The 22,464-nt window shown below is 31.9% G+C and overlaps 1 protein-coding gene across 1 annotated transcript in view; it reads left to right on the plus strand.

The window, feature by feature from the left end:
- The window catches only part of SEMA3A (semaphorin 3A), a 194,634-nt gene that overhangs the window by 142,024 nt on the left and 30,146 nt on the right, over nt 1–22,464 (plus strand). Inside the window, exons 7-11 of the mRNA XM_006925734.3 lie at nt 12,005–12,147; nt 13,761–13,875; nt 13,969–14,038; nt 16,582–16,726; nt 21,233–21,452. Coding sequence (XP_006925796.1) covers nt 12,005–12,147; nt 13,761–13,875; nt 13,969–14,038; nt 16,582–16,726; nt 21,233–21,452 — 693 coding nt within the window. The remainder of the gene's footprint in view (nt 1–12,004; nt 12,148–13,760; nt 13,876–13,968; nt 14,039–16,581; nt 16,727–21,232; nt 21,453–22,464) is intronic.

The raw sequence follows: 22,464 nt of genomic DNA on the forward strand, positions 1-22,464 counted from the left end.
TTTACTTTCTCTACTTTTTTATTCTTTTATTTAACAGCCAAAATAAATTTTAATTATTCATAATGACTATATACACATGTAGTTATATTTAATATAATTAAAAACAGTAATAATTTGGAGTCAAATATTTGGTGATGGAAGGAAATTTAACTTTGGGTGGTGAACAAACAATACAATATATATGACATATTTTTGAATTGTAAACTTGAGGCTTACTTGATTTTATTAACCAATGTTACCCCAATAATTTTAATTAAAAAAATTTAAAATTAAAAAAATATTAATTTTAGATATTGCAAAGGTGCTCAGTACAATTATGATATAAACTAATTTGTTGACAGAGAATTCAAAGAAACTCCTATAAATGTCACAGCACATTTATTTTTGCTTAACAAGACTATAGCTATTCATGCTCCAGCATTGAGAGCGAAGCCTCTTCTTGAATCTTTTAAACCCGTGTGTCTTTGTCTAAGTCCGTATAGAGAACAATATTGCTGCTGCTCTTTTTAGTTCCTGACTCATTTTGATCTTCTTTCATTATGGCTTTCCGATACAAAAAAGGAGCTCTCAATTTGCTCTTCGTTTCTGCCTTTTATTTTCAACTCCTATATTTAAAAAGGATATTTGCTTTTTGTTGACTTAAGTGATTTCTGGTGAACAGTACAAGGCTAAACAATAAATCAGAGGTAATCAACCATGCATTAACAATAAAGACAGTTCATATTTCATGATAGCATGTTGTTTTAAGTCTATGTGTATTAACTCCATTGTCATTTGATCCTTATAATATCACCATATTCTCACCTTATGATGAAAACATTAGACACAGATATGTTAAATAATTTGCTTACAGTCACACAGGTAATAATTAGTAGAGCTAAGCTGAATACCGTGACAGCCCTTAGCCTCTGAGCAGTTACACTACCATTATCTATGTAAAAGCAGTTTACAAATCATAAGACAAAGTATAAATAGAATATTGTTCACTTGAATACAAGTTAGCAGTGTCTTAAAGTGAAATATAGTATCCTAAGTAGAGAGCATTCTAAGATGAATGACAAAACCCTGCCTCAAGAGAACTTGTGAAGAAATACTGTATCACTATAAAGAATAATCTAGGGCAGGTGGGGAGGTATATCTACTCTAATTGAAATATAAACAAAATATTATAGAAACCCAGGAAACAAGTTTCTACCTCAAGAATTTAAAGGAAATATTTTTGGAAGGTATTTGAAAAAGGTCTTGATAAATTGGCATGATTCTTCATAGAGATTTCCATAAGTAAAGACATTTAAGAATGAAAGTTCTAGAGCTAGAAAGTGCTAAGATGGAGGATTCATGAGGAAATACAAGGAGGTGAGCCTAGAATTAAATACGGGGACTGGAAGTGAAGACCTTGAATACTTTTTAAAGGAGTTTGAATTTATAAATGTCAAATCACCATATTGTACACTTGAAATTAATATATTATTGTATACCAACTGAAAATATATTAAATAAATAAATTATTTAGCCTTTGGAAAAATATCAATAAAATTGAGTGTGTATTTAAAATTTCCCAGTGGCAAAATTGTGAAGTCTTGATCTGGAGGAATGATTTAAAGCAGGTGGCTCTTTTAAGACAAACCGATACTTTAGGAGAGAGATGAGAGAACTTTAATTAGGACAAAATAAATAAAGGAAAAATTACACTCAACAATTTATTAGAGGAAGAATTGGTAGGAAGTGCCAACTAAGTAGATATGGGAAATAAAACTGAAAAGATGAAAGTGGAAAAATGTTTTCTCTTCGACTGCGAGATTAAATAAGGAACACCATAAGGTCGTTAATTTGGTTTGATATATAGAGTTGGAGGCATCACACTTCACAGCAATGTTTGTGATCACTTTGTATGTTTCTTCTTATAAGTCCAATATCCCAAAGGCTTTTTACTTCCTCTTCAATGATTTGCTTTCAGTTGAGAGAAACTGTGGAAAGTTTGATTTGAATATCACCGTTTAGTTCAAATAATCTTACTCTGTAGTGGTTTGAAAATAGCAAGCTTTTCCATTATTTTTTTATAAATGTTAAAAACTGACTTCCTTATTAAAATAATAAACAAAAAGACCAAATTATGAATATAAGCATATGCAGCTTAGAGACACAGTACAAAATATGTAGGTGCAAATATTTGCTGCTGCATAATGCAGTTAGAAGAACTTAACTCTCATTTGTGTGCTAGTTTGCTCTTGGGGCATTTGCTGGGTCTTCTTTTCAGGGTTTCTTCCTGGGATGAGGGTGGGATAAAATGATGTATAAAAAGTACATGAAAAGGAGCACAATAAATAGTACTTATTATTTTCACTTACCATTCATGCTTCTCTTCCATCTTAATCAGCCCTTCTCTCCTTCCTGATGTGACTCACCTCGAACTTTTCTGTGGGTTAAACGATCCCTTAGGCTGTTCATAGTTTTCCAGCCAGCTAAGCATCAAAAGTTTTTCCAGGCCTGTTCCTTGGCAGCCAGAAGTTTTTCTATTCCACAGTCAAAAATGATCTATCTACTCTGCTTAGGCTGTTAGCTAAGAATGTGAGATGACCTTATGCTGCATTCCCTACATATCCAATGTGCTGGAAGTTCCCATTCATGGACTTTTGATTTTAGACACTTTTTTTTCCCCTTATGTTGCAGCAAAGCTGAAACAGGAAGAAACCAGTCACAGTGGCTGTCATCCTGGTGTGCTGGCGGTCGTCTAGTGCTAATTTTTCCCCATCACCAATTTCTCTACCAGTTAGCTTGGATATATTTCGAAGCCTGAAGCTGTGATATTGGAAATATTTTTTTAATTTTTTAAAATAGAATTTTACAATTCACTTAATTTAAATTTGTTCTTCTCAGTTGTCTTTAACGGGTTTATAGCTTCCTTGTGAGCTGGCTTTTGATTCAACTCGCTTTCATTAGCAATTTAAGTTTATTTTACCATTAACTTTTAAACATATATTTATATAGAATATTTCTCTAAGTTTTATAAACTGTTATAATAATAGCTAGAAATTTTGAAGGCCTATGATATGCTAACATAGGTAGATAGGTGAAAGGAAGGAAGGAAGGAAGGCAGGAGGGAAGGAAGGAAGGAAAGAAGGAAGGAAGGAAAGAAGGAAGGAAGGAAAGAAGGAAGGAAGGAAAGAAGGAAGGAAGGAAAGAAGGAAGGAAGGAAAGAAGGAAGGAAGGAAAGAAGGAAGGAAGGAAAGAAGGAAGGAAGGAAAGAAGGAAGGAAGGAAAGAAGGAAGGAAGGAAAGAAGGAAGGAAGGAAAGAAGGAAGGAAGGAAAGAAGGAAGGAAGGAAAGAAGGAAGGAAGGAAAGAAGGAAGGAAGGAAAGAAGGAAGGAAGGAAGGAGAGAGAGAGAGAAAGAAAGAAAGAGAAAAAGAAAAAAGAAAGAAGGCAGGGAGAGAGAGAGAGGGAGGAAGGAAGAAGGAAAGAAGGAAAACGTATGTCTGTAGATGTAGATGTATGTATATTCTTTAATGCAATTCTCCAAGTACCTCTCAGATACATATTTTCTGACAGATAAGGAAACTGAGACTAGTTGACACGATTAATTTTTTGAAATTACAAATCTAGTGGAAAAAGATTTAATTTCTACTCAGTTTTCTGACTGCTTTCACAAAATAGTTTTTATATATGTACAGTGAAGGAATAATTTTTTGGTAATTGAAGATATATATTTAATAAGAATTTTCTTTCATAAATAGTCAAAACATCAGTAGGATCACCTTTAGTGTGAAGAAAATAAGAGTATGTATTTATATTTTATGAACTATATAAATTTTCAAGCTTTTCTTTTGCTCTCATAAATGGTGTCACAAATGATCCAGAGACAAGTAATTTGGGTTGTTTTTACCGTGGGTTTATGTTCCTCTTAACATGCTTCCAAGTGTATTGACTGTTTCACAGTGTGAAACTAACTAGTCTGTGTAGCAGTTGCACAAGAGAGTTTATAATCATTAATTCCATCCTCTATTCTAATGAACTATGTATAATTTATATCTTAGAAAACCAATATATGTCCTAACTTTTAAATTGATAGAGACCTCAAAAGCCTTAACTAATCATCCTGTAAATTTAATTCATTTTCAGAAGAAAAAAATCTGCAATTTTAGTTTTACGTTTTTGTTATTTGGGGGTTTGTTTGTGGAAGGGATAGCTCCAGCCAAATGCTGGTCAAAATGTTGCTGCTGTACTAAAGATTCAGATTGATCCTAAGGCTGAGAGCAGCAAAATGTGTTCATTATTTAAATAAGCTCAGGTTGCCAAATGAATCATAAAGGCAGCCTCCTGTCCTATGCCAAGGTGTCATTTTCATTAAGTGTGAGATTGCACCTGAAGGACAGTTTAATTTGCAGCTGCTAAAAATATTTCAACAGAGTGGTACTGTTACAAGTGGCAGGTGGTGCCCAAACGTGAATTTTGCAAGAAATGCCATCTGTGGGATGAGGCGGGAAAGAATGTCAAGGGGGTGGTAAAGGAGATAAAGGGGGAAAGAAAAGAGAAGTGTATTTACTCAGTGTTTATTGCTATTATCATGACTAAAGATTCCATGCTTCACATGATAGCAAGATTAATAACAGTATGATTATTTGTTCAGCTTCTACCATGTGTTCAGGGCATTGCAAAAGTACGACAGTACCTGTAAAGACAAAGTTTCTTCCCCAAAGGCATACCATTTAAGCTATCCAGATGAGAGAATCCTTTCCAACTCTATTTACCTTTCACAGTGTTTACATTGCAGTTTTGTGCTGGTGAGATTAATGAGCTTTGATCTTGCTTAAATGGATTTTGCCACTTTCTTTTGATGTTCAGCTTTGACTATACATCCACATTGACTTCCTGCTTCACATCGCAAGAAACATTTTCAAATTGAATAAGCTCAAAGATTTTGTTAAATTATTGTCACTTGGAATTTTGTGAATTTTACAGAGTAGAGAATATTGCAATGTGGCAAGGTACCTAGGGGCATTGTAACTGTTTACATTATGAAAATATTTATATATGTATATCTATTAATTTCAATAACTTGGCCACATTGAAATCAGGAATATGTATCTGGAGACTGGAAACAAGCATTTTCTACTTTAATAGTCTGCAGACATAACTTTAAAAGATAAAGGAACAAGTGGGCTTGGGTTTTTTCATTTTAGCTCGCCATTCAGTGGGAGTAAATGGAAGAAAAATAGCTTCCTTTGTGAATACCATGAAATTTCTTAGGTTCCTAAGGAGAATGAATCAAGTAGGTCAATCTGAAGGAATTTTAGTAAAACATTTTCATAGGGAGTTTTGGATGACAAGGCAAGTTATTGAATTGCTTGTAGTAGTTTTTCAGGACAATGCTAATCTCTGACCTCCAACATATGCATTGTTTTTCCCTTCATAAAATGGAGAAACATGCTTTCTGTTACTTTATTTTTGTTGATGGAATCTAATTTTGAAAAAAATAGCAAACAGATAATTAATTTTACTGATTAATTGTCTAAAACAAAAGGATATGATCAAGAAAAGAAAAACTTCTTTGAGGTTAAAAGAACATTTATAAAATTTCAGAAGAATGCTTGACAATCTGCTATTGTGTAATAACTCTTAAAACTAATTGCAATTTAAAGAAACATGTCTAAGCATTTCTTTAACCAGAAACCTAAACATTGTTGAGCCTATGGCGAGCTCTATTCATCCCAGAAGCTTTAATAAACTATGCCAAAAAGCAAAAAAATGAGATTCTTTCTTAAGAAAAAATACTATACAAATTGCCAGTTATAAAAATAGTTATGTGGATGTAAAGTACAGAAGAGGGAATATAGTCAATAGTATTGTAATCCCTATGTATGGTGTCAGATGGGTACTAGACTTATTGGGGGAATCACTTTGTGAGTTATATAAATGTCTAATCACTATGTTGTGCACCTAAAACTAATATAATATTATATGTCAACTGTAATTGAAAAATAAATTTAGGGAAAAAAAGTCACAGAATAAAAAAAAATACTACACATTTCAGTTTAGGGGATCTTAATTCATTTACTTCTTAGGAGCAATGCTTTCTTTCAGAAATTGTGCTCAGCATGGAAGAAATAGGGAAAAATAAGATCTGCTTTCAAGGAGAAAGGAGGAAGAAGACAAGTGATTAAAATAGTTTTATGAATTCTAATTGAGGAATACGCACCAGGTGCCAGGGAATGGTTTGTGTTTTAAAAGGTGATAGACAGTACAAGATGGTTAAGAGAAGGTGAAGCCAGAGGATGGAAAAACAGTTTGCATATGACTGCCAGGAGAGAAGAGATAAGGGCCTACATTTGGGTAGTTACAGTGGGACAGATTCAAATGTGCTTAGGGGAATACTTGGTTATATGTAGAAGCTGAATGCAAGAGAGGGAGGAATATAGGACAAATGCCTGTCATAACAAAAATGAAAATAAGGATAACAGAAAAACAATTAATGTTATGAGAGGTAGAAGCAAACTTCCTTTTGTGTTATATAAACTACATGCTTATGAAGATAGTAGAGATGGTGTTTTCTAGAATGGTAAGCAGGTTTATTAGGGACTTAACGAGGACACAGTGGTTAGTTTTGCTGGAAGGATAAGTCAAGATTCATTTGTGATACTGATTGGATGACACTGATTGCTCCTAGTTTATTTTCTGTATTAGAGACACTGTGAATAACGCAACTGACAAGGTTTCCCATCTTCCTTTTGTGCTGGAAATCTTGGAGCTGATATCCTGGCCCTTCTTGAGTATGTATATTGATGAATGTAGTAACTGCTTTTAGTCTGCTTTCTGGCTTAGAGTAATAACAGCCTTATTTTTCTTTCTGCTGGCACATCTTAATTTATGCTGCTTTGTCATATCTTATAACATCTAAAATCTGTTTTAGAAAATATAAATAAATGCGATTATACTTATTTCTTTAACACTGTATGGATGCCTCAGAAGAAATAGATAATATGTGTAGAAGACAAGTTAGATGATTCCAAAAATATAACTGTAAATTAAAAAGAACATGAATTGTGCTGGCAACATTAAGACCATAAAACAGGGAAAGGGAGTGAAAATGATAACAGGAATAAGATTGATAATAAATTTAGAGTACAAAGCAGAAGTCCTGCAGGAGATGGAGGCAATTTAAGGTTAAATACAATATTATATCTAGGCATTGATGTTGAGATTAACCAAAACAGAAAGGTAGGAGCAGAAGCAGTTATAAAAGAGAAGCTAGTAAGTTCTTTGCCTAGTATGATGAATAAAAGTTTCAGTGAGATGTCTAGGTAGAAAATTTTAGTCAAAATTTTTTAATTTTGAGCTCATCTTTCTTCTCTACTCTCATATCTATCCTTCCTCAAGTGTCCCCTATCTCAGTAAATGATTCCTATCTAACTTGTTGCTTAAATCAGATTTGTTTAATTTTTCCATGATTTTTCTCACTACTCTTTAAATTCAGCATATTATCAGTGAACGTTATCCATCAATTCTGCTTTCAAATAATCTCTACATATATCTCCTTCTTTATACAGGTCAAGATCACCATCATTTCTCACCAGCCTACGGACTGGTCTTTCTGCCTTCATTTGTGTCTCACTATAACTTTTTTCTCTACAGCAACGATAATGATGTTCTTAAAATAAATATATGATAACGGCATTACTAGGTTTTAAACACGTTAATGGTTTCCCTCATAGCCATTAGTACAATAAATTCCTGAGCAACACTTTCTTTCTATTCTGGCCTCTGCTTAACTTTCTCTCATCATCTCTAACTGCTTCTGTCTTCACTGACCATTCTCAGTGTGCACAACATTCTCTGTTTCTGTGACTGTACATGTGCTCCTCCTACCTGGAACACTCCTGGTTTTTCTTCGAGTCTTGAAATATATGCCATATCTTCTGAGAAAAACTTTCCTTAATTCCTTCGAGGCAAGATTAATTGTCCCTTCTATTCCCCACTGAATTCTTTCCAAACTCTTATTGTGTGTGTGTGTGTGTGCGCGCGCAGTTTAATTGTTGGTATTCTCTCACAGACAGTAACAGTTTTCACTATAATATCTCCTAATCTTCTACATTCCAAAGCACAGAGTGAGTGCTCAGGAAATGTTTCATAAGTTAAAATAAAAATGGTTAGCGACAGCATGAAGAATAGAGATTGCTATTAGAACAGTATTCTGTAGATTATTGGACTGAGAGCAAATAGAGAGAGGCCTTAGACTTGAATGAAGATAAACCATTTCTCCAAAGAAAGGAAGAAAAGAAAAATTGAGGAGTACAGTGTAAAGAAAGGAAAAGGAAGAAGTTCTCACTAAATGGCCTTGGTCTTAACAACATAGCAAATATCAAGTCCATCTTTGGAAAGTAAAGTGAGAGACGGTAGTACATTAGTTGGTTTGAAGACAATCAGAATTATTTTAAAAAGTTATTGATAATAAATCTATCGGAAGTAAAATAATTCCCTAGAGATACCAGAGTTCTTATTTAGATAAATAGCTTGAATTTATAACATATTCACTTACTATGATTATATGATCTTTTTTTCATCCTTGTTTAGTTATAGGAGCAAAGGGAAGAAAGTTCTTGGGTTTTGTAAGGCAAGAAACCAAGAGGTTTCTAGGATGGTAAGGAAGACAATTAGAATGATTGATTCCCATGTTCTGATTGGATAAAGAGGGAAATTCACCAATGAGGAGAGGAATACACTGAGAGAATAAGAGACGAGGTAAGAGAACACAGTATCACAAGGAAAGGGAAAGCAAAATTTTGGGGGTAGTAAAGAAGTAGAAAATTAGTAGTGAGGAGAGGTGTTGACCAAAGAGAAGGATTTCTAAATTTGAAATATTAGCAGACAAATAGATTTTAAAAAATTTTTAGAAGGGATCAACTAGAGACCTATTTTATTTTGAAATAAGAATAGATATTTTCCCAGTATAACGTATAACCTAATTTTTTTTGAAGACAAGTTATGCTAAGTTGGCATTGCTTTTCTTTGATATTCTTTTTTTCTATTTTAATAAATTTGACTTTTGTTTTCCATGTATAATTTTATTTTTTTGGCTGTATCTAAAGCTATATCAAACTGCTAATTCACCTAAAATATCCTCCATTTCTGTAGCATCGGATATTGAAGGAGAGTTTAAGATTGAAGACCCTTTCAGCAATGAATGTACTTGATAAATGCTTGAATTATTTCCCACTAGAGTCTACATTTGTAAGGTGATAGTTATACTCACATATTTTAGACAGGGAAACATTATGCTTGTTAGTGCCTTCTCTCATACCCAAACACCAAGTTAAGAGAATATTTATACATGTAAAATAGTGTTTGCTTTGCTGTCATTTTTGTCCTTCCAACATCACTTTTGCTACATTATAGCTTTCTGAGAACAAGGGCTGTATATTATTCATTTTGTTTTCTACATGGTGTCTCACATGTATTTATGATCAAATAAAAGATAACTGGATTTTAATTATTTGAAATTCTTTGAGTTATTCAATTCAGGAGGTAATATTAAACTAGCTTGTCCTCCATTGCTCCATTACTAAAGCAGAAGAATATATTATTTTTTATTTTAATTCTGTAGCTGTATTATAATGAGATCCCCCAAACTTAGTATGTGATTTCTTTCCGTATCATCATAATGATAAAATATAATACATTTGTTAAAATTTACCAAGGTTTTTTAAGTGTAAAATATTTGTTTCTATATAAACTATTTACAATAGACGAGATGAATCAAATTCAATTTGAAATAAACATGATTTGAAAATTAGGCATCAGAGATCTGAGAAGTAAGAGTCTTGTCAAAAGGTCACAAAAGTTTCAAGTGATTGAACTGAGTACTTTTACACACACGCTGCATTTCTAGAAGCCTGACTTCATCAATGGCATAATAATTCTTTGGCTTGTAACATAATAATTCCTACAATGCCACCTTAATTATTTTTCTAATTATTCCTCATGAGACAAACATATATATGTACATATATGTATATATATATATATAAATATTTTTATATATAGGAACAAGTGGAAGTTTATGAAGACAAACAAGCTTCACAATTATTAAAGTTAAAGTATTATTTGATGTATCTTTAAAAAATTTTCATGCTAAGTGATTCCAAATTTTAAGTTATTCCTCTAATCTTATTCCACTGGAATACTAAACTTTAAATGTGAATAAGTAGTATTTCATATGTTTTATATTACTTACAGAGTTTATAATTTGCCTAAGAAAGTTAGTGGAGTGTAGCCCTGCAAAATATATTAAGTGCATGGTCCCAGAGCAAATGTTAAAAGAAGGTTACAATCATGGAAAAAGATAATGATGATTATTCACAGGTGTAAAGATTAAGACTCAATAACATGGATAAATCTAGTTTCAGGATTCTGAACTCTTTCTTGGTCTCTGAAGTATGGTGCTGAACTGTGTGTATATATTTCATCATTAACTTGATAACATAATATGCCATAGGACTAAAGGCAGATTACTGTAAGAATGTAAATATCTGCAATGTCCTAAGTGCTTTCCGTGAGATAAACTTACCTTCCCAGTATATTACTTGTTAAAGCCATGAAGCTAGTATATGTTTTTATAGTTTGTATAAACCACAAAGTTATCAATCCAAGTATTTACAAAAGTAATTTTTGAAGTAGAGCCCTAAACACTGCTGATATGCCTTATGCATAATCTAGGCAGTTTCACTTTTTCCTGTTTCCTTTCCTCCTTGCAAAGATATTCATTGAATGCTCACTATGTTTTAAACTCTAGGATCATAGCATCAAAAAAACATGCTGAGTTTTTGTTCTCATGGAACTAATATACCATCGAGGTGGGGAAGGAGACGATAATAAGCAAATGAAGATTAAATGCATAGAGAAGGACCGAGAAAGAGAGAGAGAGAGATGCATCACAGTAGGTGATCAGTAAGGTTAAGAAGACAAATAATGTATGAAAATAAATAAGGGTTGGCCTGAAGTAAGGATTTTAGTGCTTTAAATAGAGTAGTCAACAAAGATCTCTTCAACAATGTGATATTTGAACAAAAACCTGAATAAAAGTAGGAATTCAGACTTTAGATATATGAGGGCAGAAAGTTTCACAGGGAGGAAGGACCTGGGGCAGGACTGAGAGTTCTTGACTTGTTTGAAAATGAGATTGGGGCTGGTACGGCTGTCTAGGAATAAGTTAGGGAAGTAAGGATATGGAGAAGAAAAGGCATGTAAAGAAGCAGGGATCAGATCATAAATGGCTCTGGTCACTGGAAGAATTAATATTTTATTGTGAGTGATTTGGAAATATATAGGGGAATATAGAGAGGGAAGTGACAATCGTTGGCAATGGCAGTCTGGGAGAGGCTGGTCATAATGCATATGGTAAGAAGTGGTAATAAATAGGGATGTGTTGGTAGACAGAAGGTGAAATGTGAGAGCCAGAGAGAACTCAAGGGTGGATCCAGAGTTTTGGGCATGAGTACCTAGTAAATGACTTTGTCATTTACTGAGATGGGGAACAGCATGAGAGGATTTGGGTTTTTTTGTTGTTGTTTTATGTGGATCTCATCTCCCCTCTCTCACCCAGTTTTTGCTGGAAATTGCAATAGACTAATTAGTAGTTTGATTTAAACTATGTTTATGCTTGAAAGGAAGAATAACAATGGTGACAGCAAAAAGTAACATTCAATAGCACTTACAATTTGCAACATATCTTAATATCCAGAAACGCTGCACTATTTGGTCACTCTGAGGATTTCTGCACTTACTTCTAACTTTCTGAAAAAAATCAATGAATATTTTTATGAGATATAAGGTGATTCATAACATACTTTAAAATGCATAAAGAGTGGTTCAAAAGTAGTTAAAAAGTGAATTAGGAAAAGTTAGTTCTTGAAATATATTGAATAAGAATTAAGAGAAAGTGAAAATGGAATGTAATTAATGTTATTATTTATTCAACTATGAATTAATATACATCCTATCATTTATCTTTCAGATCCAAGGTTTATTAGTGCCCACCTCATCCCAGAGAGTGATAACCCTGAAGATGATAAAGTATATTTTTTCTTCCGTGAAAATGCAATAGATGGAGAACACACTGGAAAAGCCACTCATGCTAGAATAGGTCAGATATGCAAGGTAAAGTAAAGAAAAAAACTTGAGTGATTTTGTCCAATTGCTATTTTATTTCTTTTTATTTCCACCTATTTTCTAATTTAATGAAGATCTGGTGAAAAGAGTGGACTGATTCCTATAAATAATATTTAAATGGCAAAAAATGATTGAAAACATATTACAGTTGCTTATGAGTAACTCTTCATAGTCAAACATTCAGGTAGAGAGAGGTTAGAGGCATTACTTTATAATTACATTAAATGATTTTAGTGCAAAAATCTAGAGAAATATTTTTTTTTGCATTGCCTGAGAAACTTGTATTCTCAGACCTAGCATACTTTTCTATAATGTGTAAATTTTGAATGAATATTTGTTGTTAGGATAACTAATATTAATATAAGTAGAAAACTAATGCTTTTTATAAATTGATTATTATAGCATCCTATATACATGTACACAACACACACATAATGTTGAAGCTCTGAACTTTATCTGAGTAATTCATTTACTTTGTGGCATAAAATCGATTATAATATTGCATTATAATTTTAGAGTAAAAATTGCTCAATAAATATGGATTAATTAGTTTCCATATGTGAAGATATAATAACAGTACTATTTTTTCATCTACAATATATATGCAATATGAATAAGGCCAATTGTTGTTCTGTATTAAAGCATCTTTCATTTCAAGAAAATCATAAAGTCAGATCCAATAATTATCCTAAAATATATTTCTTCCTTTTTAAGAAGATATGAAATTTAAAAAATCTCTGTTTTGGGGGTGGGAAGGAATTAGCCTCTTTGCTACCCCAATCATGATCTAATTATTTATCTCTAGTATATTGACTTACTGGAAAATTAAAAGTTTAACAATCTGCAAACATACAAATAACATGAAGTATATGAGAATCTTTCCTTCACAAAACATAGGTCATATTTAAAAGCACTACTTAAAAAGGTTAAAAAATTATTTATAGTATATAAAATAACATAAACAAAATATAAATTAGTATTTTAGTTTTTAAGGGTCTCTTCAAAAATGTTTCGCTGGAATAAATTTCCTTTATTAAGGTTATGCAAATATTTTCAACATGCTATTTGTAAAATTGGCATTACTTAAATTGTTTAAACTTATAAAATATCTGATATTAGTACAATTTTGTTTGTAACGTATTTTCAGCATGGATTATGGGATATGCATTAATTCTTCTATTCAGGACATACCTAGTCAGTGTCTACTATGTGACAGTGTGTTCACTACTGGGGACCAGCCTACTTAAGTGAGTAAGGTCTCAAGAAATGCATATGTAGGAGAGACAGATTGAAACCAAATTAAAACAAACACGAGTAAAGATTGTTCACTGCAGAGTGGTAATAGAATGAAAAAGGTAAAGTGACATTTTAATACTAAGGGAAATTCAGTGTAAGTTTTTCCTTGAATAACATTTCAGTGAATAGATTTGATCAACAATATAATAAAAAATTATAAATATTTGTATCTATCCATTTAAAATTCCTTATTCCTCATTTTGAAATATGAGGAATTATATTTTGTATCTATCTCAAAATAAGAGAAATATTTGAAATTATCATTTGGATGCACAGTTCCTAAAACTGGGGTTCTCTCCTTTCAGAATGACTTTGGAGGACACAGAAGTCTGGTAAATAAATGGACAACATTCCTCAAAGCTCGTCTGATTTGCTCAGTGCCAGGTCCAAATGGCATTGACACTCATTTTGACGAATTGCGTAAGTAGCTGATGATGTTTTACAGAGGATATTTGTTCAGTCTTTGCCGTAATCATAAAAAATGCAACTTTTCTCAATTTTGTTTTCAAACAGAGGATGTATTCCTAATGAATTCTAAAGATCCTAAAAATCCAATTGTATATGGAGTGTTTACAACTTCCAGGTAAAAAACTTTTTACTATCTTATTATCATAGAAACTCCATGTCATTCAGATGCTTTCTAAGTATCTATGGTTTGTGAAAATATATTTTTGAAAGAACAGTGTTGACTTAACCTTTGAGATGTCATGCATTCTTGGATGACTGAAATAAGTTAGACCTAAAAAGGTTTTTTTTAATTTTTCCTAAATAAATTTTAGCAATGAATATCATCACTATAAGAAAATGGTAGAAAATGTATAGCATATCCTATGTATAACTTTGACTTAAAAACTTTGAGTGAAATGTAGAATATTATAAAAAGGGAAATCTGAGTTTTGATAAGTTTATAGTGATATAAACTGAGAGCGACAAAGCTTTTTATCTCCCCTCTCCTATCTCCTCTCCTCTTCTTCTTCATCCCCTCTTCTTTCCTCACTCTCTCCCTCCCCTTCCTTCTCTCCTCCTTTTCCCTCTCCTCACCCTTCTCCTTTCCCTTTTGCTCCTTTCCTTTCCCCAGTCCCCACAACTCCCAAGGCTCTGCTGTAAATCAAGCAGCAATCATCTCCTGACTGTTACATTCTGTATAAATTTTACATTACTTGGAACTGTTAAAGGAAACATATATTTACATGCACATCAATAAGGATATACGTATATGGATAAAATGTTTAAAAGAAAAATAATTTAAAATCAAAAGTCAGGTAAAGTGCTACAAGGGACTGCGATAGCATAGAGATAAAGATAAAATGCAATGTCCAACACTGATTTATTCTTTAAATATTAAAACCATTATAAGTTGATTTTTACTTAATAATTTTAAAAATTGACAAATTTAAGAAACTCATATTACTAAAACTATTTGCAGTTTCCCATACCTAAATATTTTTCCCCTTTGGTATAAAAACAGAATGACAGCTAAAGAATGTGAACAGTTCAAATTAAACATATTTTAATCTATTTCTTCTACTTCCTCAATACCTATAAATGATCACAATTGAGCATCAAATCACCTGGTGAGCATGTTAAAATACAGATTGGTTGGCCCTGCTCCCAGAGTTTCTGATTCAGTCGGAATAGGGCAAGCTTTAAGAATTTGAATTTCTTACAAATTCCCAGATGATACCCATGCTTTGGTCTAGGAAACACACTTTGAAAATCATTGACATAATGGGTGAAATAATTTCTTCTCTCTACTTCAGTGAGATGAATGTCTATATATGAGTTAGCCTTTCTCTTTTATTTTTTTTAATTTTAATTTTTTGTTTTTTAATTATAGTTGACCTTCAGTATTATTTTATATTAGTTTCAGGCATACAGCATAGTGGTTAGACATTTATATAATTTACGAAGTGATCCCCCAATTATTCTAATATCCATCTGGCACTATACATGAGTTAGTTTTAACAACCATAAATCATAAGCAAGTCTTTTAATGATGACTGATTTTGTCAGTAGATAAGTAAAGTATATAACAATGGAAAAGGGATGTATAAACATTACAAACTGTGATGTATCAAATATGTATTAATTTGCTATTCTGTTACAAATATATTGTTATGAAATCCTATAACTATTTACTGAGATTGACTTTGTCAGGTACCATGCAATATGTAACTGAAGTTACTGAAAAGAAACCAGGCTTAGTTCCTTCCCTTATGAAGCTTGCACTCTGCTAGGCATTATCTACATACTGCAGTTCCCAATAAAAAAACTCTTATGAACATATGTTTTTCATTTGGTCTGATTTATATGTAATTTTCTATGGGGAAAGATTGGTTAAAAGATAAGCATTCTGTATTTAAAATGTGTACAACTGTTTTATATCCTTGTATAAATGCATTCCTCAAGCTGTATTTACATAAGCAAAAAATAAAATGGATAATTGTGGCAGCTCATGGCAAACTTCCAGTTTGCTTCAATTATCTGATTCTTGTCTAGAAAAATGATGGGGATAATTGCTGTAATGCCCCACTTTGACTAGGGTGTAATAACTACTAACTTAAAATGATTTTCTATATTGGGAAGGGAAGATTTTAAATACCTTCACGCAAATTACTTGATCTAATGTTTATGATGTTTTGGGAGTTAATAATAATATAATGTAACAAACCATTGACATTGAGTATTTTCTGTACCAGTTTCAGCTTATAAAATGAGTTCTTAAACATTCTTGCCTATTTAAAATTCCCCTGGTTTCATTAATGAGACTTGAATATCACCAAAGTTTATATTTTTATTTTTATTGATATCGAAATAAAACATTACTTTTTAGGAGATCATAAATATATATGTTTTTCTATCAAAGTTAAGTATGATATGAACATATATATTCTATAAATAAATACAGTTTTCATCCAGGCCTTCTATTTTCAAGAATGACAATTTATTCTCTTGTGTACTGTTAAAATATGTGACTAAAAAAGTCTCAGACATTCATTGCGACTGCTAAGAATTTGTGTTCTAGATTTGATAATTGATATCTGAAATTTAAGAACTCAGTATCAACAGTTCTCTTGCCATGGTGTAAAGATGAAAATCTGTTTTTGTTTTATCTCTCTTTTTTAGTAACATTTTCAAAGGGTCAGCTGTGTGTATGTATAGCATGAGCGATGTGAGAAGAGTGTTCCTTGGTCCATATGCTCACAGGGATGGTCCCAACTATCAGTGGGTGCCTTATCAAGGAAGAGTCCCCTACCCACGACCTGGAACTGTAAGTGGCCTAGGTGTTTAAAATATAAAATGAATAAATTACTGCTGAAAGTTTTAAAAGCAGCTAAAAACAGATATTAAACACACATAATGTAAAACAAAATTCTAAGACTATAAATGAAAGCAAAGCAAACATCTTCTGTGATACCATGGAATTGCATATTTATACATATGTTATTTACAAACATCAGTGTTTAAGTTCAGTGCGTGCCAGTTATTAATACCTATAATTTTTGAGAAATAGAAACCTTGTTTATTTTCTTTTCTGAGTGAAATATAGTGAAAATGGCCTTCATGGAAAGTCGAAACTCGTAGGGCACACCTAGACTTGTTTTTTCCTGATCTTAAAGAAGGCTCAAAGAGTACATATTAAATAGGAGAAAAACAATTTTTTTAGTTGATATTATCTTCCCATGAATAGAACACATCCTTGAAGTAGGGAGAGAAGACATGTGAAAAAAAATTGCATAATGTGAACAGGACCTAGATATTTTATCAGACTCTGTCTACTATCGCCAATCTTTCCCTTTTCCCTCCAGCAACCCCGGGCACATTCAGGCTTATAAAATTTGGACAGAATTAAAAATAAAATCAGCTCTGGATCTGCAATTTAAAGTAGGGATTAAAAAAGGAAAGACTTCAGTGTGGTAGAAAATGAGTGAAATTATCAGTATTATATCAGAGGTAATACAATATTTGGATAGAATCCAGTTAAGTACATTTTTAAATGCTAAGAATATTTAAAGAAATAATTTCATATGATGAAAAAACTTATATTTGAAGTCTAACCATTATTTTTCTTTCACTTCAGTTTTCTATTCCGCAAAGCAAGTTATGTTTTCTATGATTTTCTTAGACATAGATGCTTTTTTTTTAATTTTTAATTTCATTATTAGTTTCAAGTATGCAGTACATTGGTTAGACATTTATATAGTTTATAAAATGATTCCCCTGAGTAGTTTTTCTCTCCTCTGGCTCTACACCTAGCCATTACTTTACTGCTGACTGTATTCCCTATGCCCTGCTCCCCATTCCCATAACCATCTATCAGCTACTGATGTGTACTTCTTTAACCCTCACCCCTTTCTTACAGACCCTAAACTCCTCCCCTCTGGCCATTACCAGATTGTCCTCTATATCCGTGTGTCTGTTTTTGATTTTTCTTTTTTTTGTACCTTAGATTCCACATATAAATTAATTTATATGGCATTTATCTTTCACTGAATTATTTCACTCAGCATAATAACTTCTAAGTCCATTCATGTCATTGCAAATGGTAGGATTTCATTTTTTTTAATGTCCAAGTAATATTCCATTGTATATATGAACCAAAACTTCTTTATCCAATCGTCTGTTGATGGGCATTTAGGTTGCCTCCATATCTTGACTATTGTAAACTGTGCTGCCATGAACATAGGGGTGCATAGATCTTTGTGATTATTGTTTTGATTTTCTTTGGGCAAATACCTAGAAATGTGATTGCTGGGTCAAAAGGTATATCCATTTTTAATTTTTTGAGAAAATTCCAGACTCTTTTCCATAGTGGCTGTACCAATTGGCAATCCCACCAAGAGTATATGAGAGTGCCTGTTTCTTCACATCGCCAATACTTGTTTGTTGATTTATTGATGATAGCCATTCTGACAGGTGTGAGGTGATATCTCATTGTGGTTTTAATTTGCATTTCTCTGATAATTAGTGACCTCGAGCATCTTTTTGTACGTCTATTTTGTACGTCCATCTGTATTTCCTCTTTGAAGAAATATCTGTTCGTGTCTTCTGCCCATTTTTAAATTGAATTGTTTGTTTTTGTTGTTAAGTTATATGAGTTCTGTGTATATTTTGGATACTAACCTCTTATAAGATGTATCATAAGCAAATATCTTCTCCTATTCAGTCGGTTACCTTTTTATTTGGTTGATGCTTTTTTTGCTGTGCAAAAACTTCTTAGTTTGATATAGTCCCATTTTTTTATTTTTTCTTTTGATTCCCTTGCCCAAGGAGATATGTCTGAAAATAAATTACTAGTAGTGATATCTATGAGATTATTGTCTACATTTTCTTCTAGAAGTTTTATGGTTTCAGGTCTTACATTGAAATCTTTAATCCATTTTGAATCTATTCTTGTGTACAGCATAAAAAGGTGGTCCAGTTTTTGGGTTTTTTTTTGCATATATCTGTCTAATTTCCAAGCACCACTTATTGAAGAGACTTAAACATAGATGCTTTTAATGTTTTTTTTTTCTGTTTTACTAAACTTATTTATGAACAAATTCAAAATTTTGCATTTTTCAAATATTACTTCTGGTTTTGTAGATTAAAACAAAAACAAAAACAAAAACAAAAACTAATAGGCTTTCAGAAGAATAAATGAACAAGATAGAATATCTATTGATCATATGAAGTCCAATGGGTTTTATAAAAAGCACGACATATCCCTTTTCTTAATGGTAAACTGTTTTTTATTTTGTTGGTAGACAGTTTTATATCTCTATGGTTGTTCATATCTCTATGGCTAATTAATGCCACTGTATTCTGAATATAAGCTGACTCTCTAGGTTTACTTCAACAAACTTGGTGGAATTCCTTCAAGGAGCTAGATATTGTGTTACTATTTAGAGTTACCAAGTTTTTGATCTGAAAATGTGTAAAATATTTTTAGAATTAATAATAGTAATTAGAAATTATGGTGTGTTGGACCCTGTTCTAAGATATCTATCACTATCTATATCATTTTATATTTATTGCATATATACATATTCTACACAAAGGCCCAGTTACAGCTACCATTTCACCAATAAAGTCTCTGATCAACAGAGAGGAGCCAGAATTCAATCCAGACAGTTAGGTTCTAGAGCTTGTGTTCTCACCCAATATTCACAGAGTGTTGTTATAACATGGGAAATTAAGTCAGTAATATGCACCAAGTGCTAGAAGCAGAAGGCAGAAAATATTGCCTAATCTAGGAATTAGAAAAAGGCTGCCAGGAGATAACATCTAACTAATTCCATGATTAAAATTTACTTGAATGAGTTCATTAATCCCAAAAGGTGGCAGTTGAGAATATGTCATTTCATCAGCTCTACTGGAGAAGTGATCTTCAAACAATGTGTCAGTAGAATGGCATTTTCTTTATTTTTCAAGAAAAACCTATAGCTGAGTAGTACTAGATGCAAAAATAAAAGGCTGATAAGGCAAGAGAATGACACAAATTATAGGATAAAATAAGAAATAAATAAATCCCTTACTTTAACTTTCAGTCACACATTTCAAATTTTTGTGAGCCATACTTAAATGGCAGTAGAAAAATAAAAATAAAAATAATGTCATAAAATGTTTAATTGTTTCTTCTAGAAATTATATAGCTTTTGGTATTTCTATAACATTAAATAATTTTATAATTTACTTAAAACATAATTCTCTAAATCCTTTAACTATTATATTAGTGTGTGTGTGTACATATATATATATATATATATACACCTATACATACATGTGTATCCATAAATAGATATTCTTCTCATTTCAAAAGAGATTTATTTATTTATTTTATTTCTCATGAATTATTAATGATATATATCAAGGTAAGTGCAGACAATTGATTTTTCCTCTAAGCCTCTTGTAAGAACCTCTCTACATTCTTTTTAACTCCAAAGCTGTTACATTAAGTGGCAGAAACTACTTAATTGTAAGACAAAAAGCAAGAGACTAGAGATACTGTAGTCAGAATGCTGTACCACATAATTATGTGGAATGAAAAGAGACAGTGAAATCTGAATTTCCTCGTTTTTGTTTTATTGCCTTATGTGAAGCATTTATAGCTAGAGATGATATCTTGCCAGTGTACTGCAGTGCATCTTTTCTGGCTCTCTATGGCCATCATCTGTTCTACTTGGTCCATTCTGATTGGTCAGTTTCCATGCCATGCACATTGTTAAACACTTTGAACAGCACCTCTCCAGAGACAGTACTTTTGGTAATTCTTGTGGTTCTTTTTCAGGGTTTTGCCAGAAATAAGCAATAAAGAATAGTTTATATCGGCTATTTGTATTTTAGCATTTGCCATACAATAAAAATCAAATGTATCCAAGAAAATTATTCTGAGTTTCTCTAATCTAATAACTATATGTAGTTTAAACATATTCCATTAATTATTTCAAACACTTAATCTATCACATAAATAAAATATATGGTGTTGCCACTAGTAAAGGCATCAGATCTTCCCATACACTGAATTCATTAGATGCATTTGAAATTTTTAGTAAGAAATTGTGATATAACTAAACCCCACTGAGATGTAAGATATATTTAAGAAATATATAGTACATATTACATCTACTAATTTGAGTAATTTTTTTTTTTTTTTTTTAGTTTATTGGTTCATTAACTTAAAAAAAATAATCACAAGTTTAGATTCCTAGACCATTTTGGTCATATATCATTATAAAATTTATAATCCTATTCATTATATTTTAATCAAAAGACATTCTTCTCTTTATCTTAATAGTGTCCCAGCAAAACATTTGGTGGATTTGACTCTACGAAAGACCTTCCAGATGATGTTATAATGTTTGCAAGAAGTCATCCAGCCATGTACAATCCGGTGTTTCCTATTAATAACCGCCCGATAATGATCAAAACAGATGTGAATTATCAGTTTACACAAATTGTAGTGGATAGAGTGGATGCAGAAGATGGCCAGTATGATGTCATGTTTATTGGAACAGGTAAGTGTTTTAAGTTCAGCTCTAAATTTTCTTCCAGCCCACTGAGTTTAACCAATTAAATATCCTAAGAATTGAAGGAAGTTTTCATAATCACTCTCAAGATACAGTTAACCTCTAATAACTGACTGAAAACCTAAACATCCTACCATTATAATGTGTTATCTTTTAAGCGAGTTGACATATAGTAAATTAAGTTTCCTTTTCAATCAAGAGTTGATAAATGTAATCAGGTAAAGGTAATGATGAGGTGAACAATCGATGTCTGTAATTGACTCATAACTCTTTTCTGGACAGTGGCTTTTTAGAACAAATGCTCAAACCATACAAATTCCCGACATTCAATAACGGTTTCTGAATAAATTTATGCAAAATTATCTGAACTCTAAAATTACCACAGGGTGCAAACCTTCCAGCAGATAAAATCTGACAACAAAATTTGTTCAGTGCTTTTGGCATAAAATGAGAAAAAACAAAGCATAGCACTTCATCAGAACAGTAACAAAATGGACCTATGGAATCATCAGGTACACTTTAGGTTCATTTCTATAGAAATTTAACAACATATTTGTACTAATTCCATGATTAGAAACAAACTTTTTGCAGGTATATTTTTAGAAAGCATTCCCTTCTTATTTTGAGATATTATTTTATTTTTCCCCTACTCTCTTTAATAATACTATTTTGAAAGTACCAGTTACAAATTCGAAACTTGTCACTTAGGGTCAGATTTCAAGGTAATAAATTTCTAGTTTCCATTAGCATTGTTAACTGACATAAATCAATGGGAAACAGAGTGAGTGCTCCACTGAAACCTTGTATAATAACATTTATTTTCCCTTGAAGAGAAACAGAAAAAATTGCATTAACTACAGGGGAATGGCAACTGTGCAGTAAGTGATGTAAAGACTTAAAGTTTTATAATGAAATTGTGAAATAACTTATGTTATCAAGTGTAACAGTGTCAGGTTCTGAATGATATATTACAGTCTACTTTTACGAGTGAGAAAGTTTC

This window comes from Pteropus alecto, unplaced genomic scaffold (assembly GCF_000325575.1).
Source record: "Pteropus alecto unplaced genomic scaffold, ASM32557v1 scaffold69, whole genome shotgun sequence".
NCBI classification, from domain to species: domain Eukaryota; kingdom Metazoa; phylum Chordata; class Mammalia; order Chiroptera; family Pteropodidae; genus Pteropus; species Pteropus alecto.